Source organism: Pteropus vampyrus, unplaced genomic scaffold (assembly GCF_000151845.1).
Source record: "Pteropus vampyrus isolate Shadow unplaced genomic scaffold, Pvam_2.0 Scaffold72, whole genome shotgun sequence".
NCBI classification, from domain to species: Eukaryota; Metazoa; Chordata; class Mammalia; order Chiroptera; family Pteropodidae; genus Pteropus; species Pteropus vampyrus.
In genome coordinates this window covers 2,140,199-2,148,989 of record NW_011888853.1, presented here as the reverse complement: position 1 = coordinate 2,148,989, position 8,791 = coordinate 2,140,199, and the positions used below count along the sequence as shown (strand labels likewise).

General features: G+C 59.1%; 1 protein-coding gene across 1 annotated transcript in view; it reads right to left on the bottom strand.

The window, feature by feature from the left end:
• MYO15B (myosin XVB) overlaps nt 1–8,791 on the bottom strand; it is a 27,470-nt gene that overhangs the window by 16,702 nt on the left and 1,977 nt on the right. The window contains 20 exon segments of the mRNA XM_023531616.1: nt 431–596; nt 850–967; nt 1,070–1,194; nt 1,346–1,391; nt 1,475–1,590; nt 1,787–1,864; nt 2,984–3,109; nt 3,271–3,399; nt 3,653–3,751; nt 4,763–4,895; nt 4,972–5,030; nt 5,141–5,254; nt 5,811–5,972; nt 6,418–6,481; nt 6,650–6,753; nt 6,998–7,120; nt 7,431–7,512; nt 7,690–7,799; nt 8,036–8,099; nt 8,491–8,783. Coding sequence (XP_023387384.1) covers nt 431–596; nt 850–967; nt 1,070–1,194; nt 1,346–1,391; nt 1,475–1,590; nt 1,787–1,864; nt 2,984–3,109; nt 3,271–3,399; nt 3,653–3,751; nt 4,763–4,895; nt 4,972–5,030; nt 5,141–5,254; nt 5,811–5,972; nt 6,418–6,481; nt 6,650–6,753; nt 6,998–7,120; nt 7,431–7,512; nt 7,690–7,799; nt 8,036–8,099; nt 8,491–8,783 — 2,311 coding nt within the window.

Genomic DNA, 8,791 nt, shown 5'->3' with positions numbered 1-8,791 from the left:
ATAGAGAAGGTCAGTCGACAGCTGTTGGATGAATAAGTGAAGACAGGCTGTGATTTAACGAGGTGAGAAGAGGGAGTTGGTATAGGACCAGGAGGTCCAAAGAGCCTGGAGTGTAAAAGTCTGGCCAGACCCAGAGGCCGGAGAGGTAGGCGGGGCTGCACACGACCGAGTGCATACTTTTAAAAGACCATTCTTGTTGCAGAGTGAAGGATACACTAGACTAGAAAAGAGAACACTCAAGGAGTCGAGACTGCGGGTTTGTGTGGCCTCGGCAGATACGGAGCTTTCCGTGACTGGGGTTTTCGAGCAGACGGCATGCGCATGGGCAGAGATGATCTCGAGGAGAGCGGGCAAACCTGCCTTGAGACCTTATGTCTCCCTGTCCCTGCCCGACCACCTCATGAGGCCCATGGCCTCGTCCGCCCTGCACACCTGGCCTGGAGCCCCCGCACACGGGCCTGAATCCGCGGCAGGAGGCGGAGGCGCTGGCGGGAGATGCAGGTGAGGAGGCCGCGGTGCAGGGTGAGCAGCGCCTGGGAACGGTGCTGGGCCCGGTGCTGCTCCAGCTGCTGCCAGCCTGGCTCCTGTAGCAGGATCTGGGGGCAGAGGCGTGGACTGGAGGCAGGCCGGGTGTGGATGCCAGGGGCTGGGGCCCACCTTGCTTTTCTCCTGAGGCCTCAGCCTCCTTCCTTCCGGCCAAACAATCTATTCTCCTAGGGTGCCCGGGACACCTGCCACCCAGACCCACTCCATCTCCCCACCACCCAGAAGGACCACCAGATCCTGGGTTTGTCCCAGAATGCTCCTCTCCCATTCCAACGGGGCCTGCCCCTCTGCGCACACACCCACCTGGGTAGCTCCAAGGTGATAGAGGGGAGACTCAGCCCCCAGCACCTGGCTCAGGATGGCGCCACACCTCTCCCTATCAGAGAGCTCTCCCTGCCCCTCTGTCCCCAGGGTCCTAAACCTGCCCGGAAGACAGAGAGTCAAGGTTGGAACAAGCAAAGTGTCAACCTCTTTCCACACTTGAGACGCATGGGCCTTTGGCTGCCCCATTCTGGAGCCCTACCTGGCCAGGAAGGCCTGGAAGGGGACACGCACTGGGAAGTTGGCACTGCGGGTACATACGGCCTCCAGGATGCCTGCCTGGCGCAGCTGCTCTGCCACGTGTCCCACATCAAAGAGGCCCGGAAGCTGTGGCCATGGGACAGAGCAATGGGCACTGGAGTCACGGGGCTTAAAGCTGTGGGAAAAGCAGGACAGAGCACAAGGAAGGGGGGGAGGGGCAGGGCAGCAGCAGCGGCTCTGGGGCAGGGAGCTGGGGCAGGGAGCTGGGGCAGCTCACCTTTCCGGGGTTGGGGTTGAGGCAGTGGATGAAGTAGACATGGCTCCTGATGGGGGGAAGGGGGGTCACTTGGGTACAGATCAGCCCCCCATATGACTCCCTGCCAGGTGTAAGGGGCATTGTTCTCACCTGCCCAGCCTGGCTAGGAGGTCCCCCAGGGACTTCTGGAAGCGAGAGGCCAATGTGGGTTTGTCTCTCCCGCCCCCAGCCTCGGGCTCTGCTTCTCGGAATAGGCTGCCCACCAGCTGTGGAGAGAGAGGGGGGACTTGTCCATAGCCCTGCCTGCCGCTACCCCCAGAGAGCCAAGCCAGAGTGTGCCAGCCCGTGGTCCAAGGTGCCAGGGGCTTGAGGACACTTGAGCAAGAGTGTTCAGGCAAGAAGGGCAGAATGGGGGGACGGAGTGCGGCAGAGTAGGGACCTGGGAAAGATAGGCAGGGGCACCTGGAGCTGGCTCTGAGCAAGCATTTCCACCACGGCCGGGTCCAGGTGGTCACGATTTCTGTTTAAAAACTTGTGAACCTGCAAGAGACAATGTGGTGGGGGGGAAGCCGAGGGGGGAAGGTAGGGTGTGGGGACCAATCCCTTTGTCAAATAATCCAGCCTCTCCCCTCTGAGTTAAAAGGCCACCTTTGTCTCTAACCAGTGGTGCCGGGAAAACTGGAAATCCACGTGCGAAAGCGTGAAGTTGGACTCTTATCTCACACCATATATAAAAATTAACCCAAAACGACTGGATCAGAGACCTAAAGTGTAAGGCTTGAAACTAGAAAACGCTTTTGCTTTTCAATATTTTATTGGCTGTTCTCAAGCTTTTTTTTCCAGATGATACTTCAGAATAATTTCATCAAAACCTATTCCTCCTCCTCTGGCATCGTATCACTTTTCTAGATTAGTTGAGAAAGAATGAACAATATTAGGGCTCCCCAACATGAATGTTGGGTTCAGCTCTCCATTTTTAAGTCTTCTTTTGTGACTTTCAATACAGTTTCACAGTTTTCTTCATTCAGTCTTCTTGTGTTTCTTTTAATTTCTTTTGATGTGATTTTTTTTGGAGGTATAATTGACATAGACTCCTTTTGTTTCTTATTTGGGTAACTTCTGGGTAGTTTGTATTTTTAATTCTACAATCGGAGCGCATCACCTCCTCCAGGAAGCCTTACATGACTTGCCCCACCTCGAATCCGTCACTCAGTCCTATTCTTTATACTAGGCCCCTCCCCTCAATGTCTCTCCTCCTGGGTAGATGTGCAGTCACTGTGAAACTTCAGTGAGCACCTAGTATGTGGCAGGCACCCGCCTGGCCATTTCATCCTCATGACAATCCGTAGGACAGATTCCCACTCCCATTTCACGGAGGAGAAAATGGAGGCCTGAGGCTGTCAGAGCCAGGTCCCATGCACATGCTCTGCCCGTCTTGGTCTGAAGGGTCTCACAGCCTCCACTGCCCCCAGCCTCCGAAGCTAGCCCAGAACTGGGTGTGGCCAAGGGCCTAGGTAAGGACAGATGGCCAAGCCTTGCAAGGAGCTTCTCCTCATCCATTCCTGTAACCTGTCAGGTGACTCAGCTCCCAGAGGAAATGCCAGGGTCATATTGCCCCACTGATTCACCCGGGAGTCTGTCCCTGGTTCACCCTGATACCTGGTAGGTGACTGTCCCCGCGTAATGTTGCACGGTGAAGATAGCAAGGGGCAGCTGGGGCTTGGTGTAGCTCGGGTGATCGCCATGGTGATAGTGGCACTTCTGGAGGAAGGTGTGGTCTGTGGCCTGATAAGAGGCAGGTTTCCTCAGGCCCATGCTGCAGTTCGGTGCCTGTGCTACCTGGGCATGCTGCCTTCCCCAGCCGTGCCGAGGGGCCGTGGGTGGGGCCTCCAGACTCTGACACCTTGTTGCTCCCTGGCTCCTTGTCCCCGCCACTAGGGGCTCACCTGGGACAGCCACGTCTGGGCATCCAAAATACTCAGGAGGCTGTGGGGCTGGTCTACCAGAAGGCCCAGGCAGGAATCCCTTGGAGACTGGGGGATAGGCACCCAGGGCAGCGACTCTCGCCGACACTCCTGGGAACAGCCAGCATTTGGCTGTTTAGGGAGCCCACCCACATGTGTGGGGGATCGTCATCTGAGCCAGAGCAGAGATGGCTCTCCCATTGTACAGATAAGTAAACTGAGGCTCGGAAGGACTGAGGCGGTCCATAGCAAGTGGGCTTTGGGGCGGAGCTCTCGGTTCAGCACCCTCCCTTTACCGGGGATGGCCTCTGATCCCGGGGACAGCTGGGTGTCCTCCTGCTCGTCCATGCCCAGGTCACCTCACCTCCTCCTCCTGGGCGAGCAGCATCTGGATGGAGAGGAGCTGCAGGCGCTCACTGGCAAGGTTGTTGCACAGTTGCTCCAGGCCATTCACCCTCAGTGCCTGCAGGCATGTGGGCAGTGAGGTGGGCACCCACGTAAGGCTGGGGCACAGGGCAGGTGTGGGGGGCCGGCACATAGGCACAGTGCCCTTCATCTGCCTCCCACAGGGGCTGCCTGAATTCTCTCCAGCACCTCGGGAGGGGCGATGCTCCAGGGCTGATGCTGCAGCCTACGGGGTCAAGTGCAAAGGCCCTGGCACAGCATGCAGGCTGCCTCAGCCCTGCCCAGCCCAATTAGGCCTCCCTCTAGGATCTCCGCCCTCTGCTCTCAGCATGACTGTGAGCATTCAGGCTTCCAGTCACAACCATCCTGTGGTCTGGAAGCCTCCTTCTCCTGCAGCCTAGCTTTCTGACTATCGAAATCCCACGTCCTCATAAGCAGGGCTCCAGGCTGCCACCTCCAAGAAGCCTTCTGGCATTCCTCCTGCAGGGATTACAGGCTCCTTCCTCTGATCCCCCCGCATAGTAAGCCCAGCAGAGTCCCCACTTTCTGTAGCTTACACGGAGTTTCGAGTCACTCTAAAGCACACATGAGGACACACATTTGCCATTTCATCCCCCTCGTTAGAGAGGAGGTGGTCACTAAGGATACACTGGAGCGCAGGAGAGATCGGGGGCACAGTGAGCTGTGCCCTCCAGCCCCCTCCTTCCTGCCCTGAGGAGGCAGGGTCCTCTGGAAAGAGACAAAGAGCTTATGAAAAGTTAGGGCAACATGGGGGACTCTCCCTCTTCTTGGTGTATGGCAGGGGAGGCTGCGGGCCGACCCATCCTAGGGCCTGTCTTCCACTGACTTAGAGGCTCCTGGGAGGCTCTGCAAGGCCAAGCGGGACAGAACTCTCCAGAGGTGAGGTCAGGAGGGGACAGAGTTCGCAGCTGTGTGATGGACCATCTCAGAGCCAGGTGGGCAAATAGTTCACAAGTGCCCCCTACTGGACAGCTGGAGCTGCTGGGGTCCCCAGACATAATCAGGATGAGGTGGCCACCCTGTCCTGGGCCCCACCCCAAGAGGTGACCTCAAAGCCGTAGACATCCACAAAAGTGACGGTGTCCATGCTGCCTCCCTCCCCGGCTGGTGCCAGCCGCGTGTTGGTTCTCATCAGCAGCCAGGTGAAGAGCCGGGAGTACAGGGCCTTGGCCAGGGCGTCCCTGTTGGACATGGTGAGTGAGCCGTGTGCAGCAGAGTGCCAGGTGGGGCTACACCCCCTCCTGCCCCCAGGACCACCTGGCATCAATGGCGCCTTCCACAGGGAGGGATCTCGAGGCCCGGCCATAGGGCGTCTCCTGGAAGGCAGATGTGCACGTGGTGCGTCACACCCAAGGCTCACAGGGCACCCACCAAGCCTTCGGGTGGCCAGCTTGGGCCTGTGCCTCCCCAGGACCCTCGAGCTTACCATGACCCTTCTGGTGACAGCCCCCTCCAGGCGCTCAGGTGGCACCCGCAGCAGCCATGCCGCCTTGTGGATCTCGGCCCAGCCGGACACGGCAGCCACCTCCTGGGACTCCCTCTGGACAGAGGAGGGAGGGGCAGGGAGAGCTCTGCCTGTGGAATGGCCACAGCGCACAGGGCAGGGGCCAGGCCTCGCTTTGCCCGATGAGCTGCTCTGATACCAAAGGCACATAGATCCGGACAGGTAGGAGCCGGCTCCGGAGTCCGAAGGCCCTGAATTGGGTCCTGATCTACTTCTTTACTAGTTGGCCGGTGTCTTTCCTCTCTGAGCCTCCACAGTCTTACTATTAAAAGGGAAGCAACACCCCTTAGGTCTCAGTGCTGTCACGAGAACCAAATTAGTGATTTACACAGTGCCAAGTATGTAACAGCTGCCCAGTTCATGCCACATATGCTTTCTAAGGGTGGCAGTTTTGTGAAACAGGCATTGACATGGGTGCAGAACACCTGGGTCTCAGTTTTCTCGTCTATACGATGGGAGTCTGCCTGCTTTCCAGGGAAGCTGTGAGGCTCTGAGGGTGGCCCAGGGCTTTGTAGTCAGCCACATGCAGGTGTTTGGCGTTACTACTGCTGCCCTGATCATGCAAACAAGCCATGCACTCAAGGGAGATCACCTCCGATGAGGAGAAGCAGATGTTGCCCAGGTGCAGGGTGGTGGCCAGCAAGGCCCAGGCTGCGGTCAACTCCTCTGGGCACAAGCCCAGTGCCTGCAGGGCCTTCACCAGTCTCGCAAAGTCCTGGGCATCCTCCTTGCCTGGGAGCCTGCAGGCCCGGCCCTGCAGAGCAGAGCAGGGCTAAGGAGCAGGGCCTGGCCACCCACAGCTTCTCTCTATTCTGGCTCCTCCACAGACACCTGAGCCAAGACCCGTTCCCTGCGCAGACCCCATCACCCATGCCCAGCGGGCCTCGCATCCACCTGGTTGAGATAATAGTAGGTCTCAGGTTCCTGCAGGGAGAGCTGCTCCCGTTCCACAGGGTCCAGCCCTGCCAGCAGCTCGTAAAAAATGTGGAAGCTCCGCTCAGCCTGGGCCTTGGGGGAGAAGGACTGGCTTAGGAGGGGGCAGGGGCCTGGTCCTCTGTCCCAGGGCAGCGGGGACAAATCCTAGGGAAGGCAAGCCTGGTGGCTTAAAGACCACGGTGCATCCCCACCCCCTGATAGTGGCCCCTCCTACCTTCCCACTCTGGGAGCTGGCAAGGGGTGAGCAGCGGGGTGGGTCTTACCTGAAATACCACCCTCGAGGTCTCAAGGAGATAATGTGACACAGAAGCTCCCACGATGACCCCACTGTGGGCACAGGACACTGGGTAGGGGTGCCCAGGGTGCATGCAATACAGGGACCCCATTCCGAATTGGACCCACCATGGGCTGGACCCAAGGGCAGCAGCCTCGGGTTCCCAGTAAGGGGAGCTGATCATGGGTGCCCCTGCGCCCACCTGGACCCCCATCACTCACTGCTGCAGGTAGAGGCATGAGACCTGGCCGAAGCGGCTGGCGTTGGCATTGAGGATTGTCTTGGCGTGGCCAAAGCTGCCGAGCAGGGGCAGGACATCATCCAGCTGGATGGGGGAAGGGCATTCAAGTATACCCAGGAGCAGCAGCAGTGCCCACTGATCAGCAGCCCGGCTGAAGACACTCTGTGCCTGGAGACTAGGCGGGTCCATGGAAGGCCAGTCCACCCCACTCCGCTCTCCTCTGACCACAGTAGGCAATGCCTGGGGTAAGCCCAAGGAGAAACCAGAGGCCTGAGACCACACTCCTGGCCCAAAGGAGATCCCTGGAAAATGGCCAGCTAGCCCTCACCTGACATCCTCTGTCCCTGGTCTGCTCCTGTGCCAGGCTGTGTAAGAACGGCACCATCTTTTTGGCAGCTTCTGTCTTCCCTGAGCCACTGTGCCCACTGCAGGAGGGAGGGGCTGGTAGGGTCTCCAGGAAGGGGCACAGAGGATGACGCCATGGAGCCCACAACCGAGAAATGATACTCCCCCTAGAGGAGACCCTCAGAAATGCGGAAAGATAGACCCTGGGCATAGAGACCAAACAGAAAAAAGTGCCTCCTTCAAGGGCCCATGTGGTGACTTCAGCCAGGAACACAACCCTTAGGAAGTCCAGAGCCGCCACCCAGCTGTGGAGCAGACCAGCAGTTTCAAATACAGACCTTGTGTTCCCCCTCCACCTACCCACCCCTTCACAGCCTGCAGTGTGGCCTCTGGGTTTAGTCAAACAGGGCAGCCACCGCTCACCTGAGGAGAATGCATATGCCCTGGCCAGTGCTCTGAGACAGGCTATAGGCTGATGCCACGATGGCAAAGATGTGTCTGGGGAAATAGGGTGGGGGCAGATGAGAAGGCTGCCAGGAGCATCTGGGCCCTCCTAGGTGGAGGCAGGACGTGCCAGAGTCCCTAAGACCTCAGACAATGGGACATGCGAGGGCTTAGCTGCCCGGGGTGGGGGTCGGGGGGTGAGCAAAGGGTTGGTGGGGTAAAGTCACTTACGGGGTCGTGTTGGGGGCCTTCCTGGGGTAGTAGCTGGCCATGACCTCAGGTGAGAAGAGAGGCAGGTCCCGGTGGGGGTTTAGAGCGAGCAGGAGGGGCCCCCCAAAGGTCTGGGGAAGAAAGCCGAAGCTCTCACCAGAACATGGATGGGCCAGGAGATGCAAGTGGGATGGGGCTCTGACGGTCCCTGGCCCAACCCCAGCCCCGCCTCTGCTGGTCCCCAGAGAGGGCTCAGCACCCACCCAGGAAGGAGAAGAAAGGAGAAGCTCCAGGGGTGCCGGATGACCCTCTGATCCCAGGGGAAAGGGAGTCCCAGTCCACTCTCCCCCCCCGGATCCCCCCATACGTAGATTCGGCCCAGGTGAAACCTCTTCTTGAGGCACAGCAGCACGGAGCTGTCACACACCAGTCTGTGGGGACAGCAGGGTGGAGGAGCAGAAAGTTAGGTTAGGGGAGGTCCTAGGTTAGTGCCGCCACTGGCTGCAGAGACACTTGGGGCAAGTCATGTGCCCTCCCTGAGCCCCCACCATAACACAGAAGCCGGCTGCTAAGTAAGTTACCTTCCCGGAAGGAGCTACAAGCAGGACATGGCCACTGACCCAGAGCGAAGCTTTGTGCCAATTAGAGAAGGAAGCCCCAGGCAGGGGCACCTGATTTTCACCCCTCACCTGTCTGCCCCTTCCGGCCAGGCAACATTTAGGGAGGCAAAATCCCCTCTACGATTTATAAGAACGGGAATAGGGTACGATATGAGGAACCATGTGACTCGGGCGTGGCGGATTTGGAACCGTGCCCACTGACCGCAGCCTGGCCAGGTCCTCGGTGTCTTCCAGGACGTCCCCGAGGCTCCTGCCCGCGGCACCGGGGAAGGACGGCACCTCCAGGCCTGGCCCAAGGCTCAGCTCCAGGTCCCTCTCCAGCGCCGCCTCGGCCTCATCCTCTGGCTCCCACCGCTCCCTCTGGGACCCGCAGGGGCTCTGGCTCCTCTCCAACGCGAGTTGGGGCAGCAGTATGTGGGTGCCAAGCTCAGGGTCCTCACGGGTGTCCGAGCCCTGCGCCCAGTGAACTGGAGCCTCGGCTTCCAATGTCTCCGGCTCCGCTT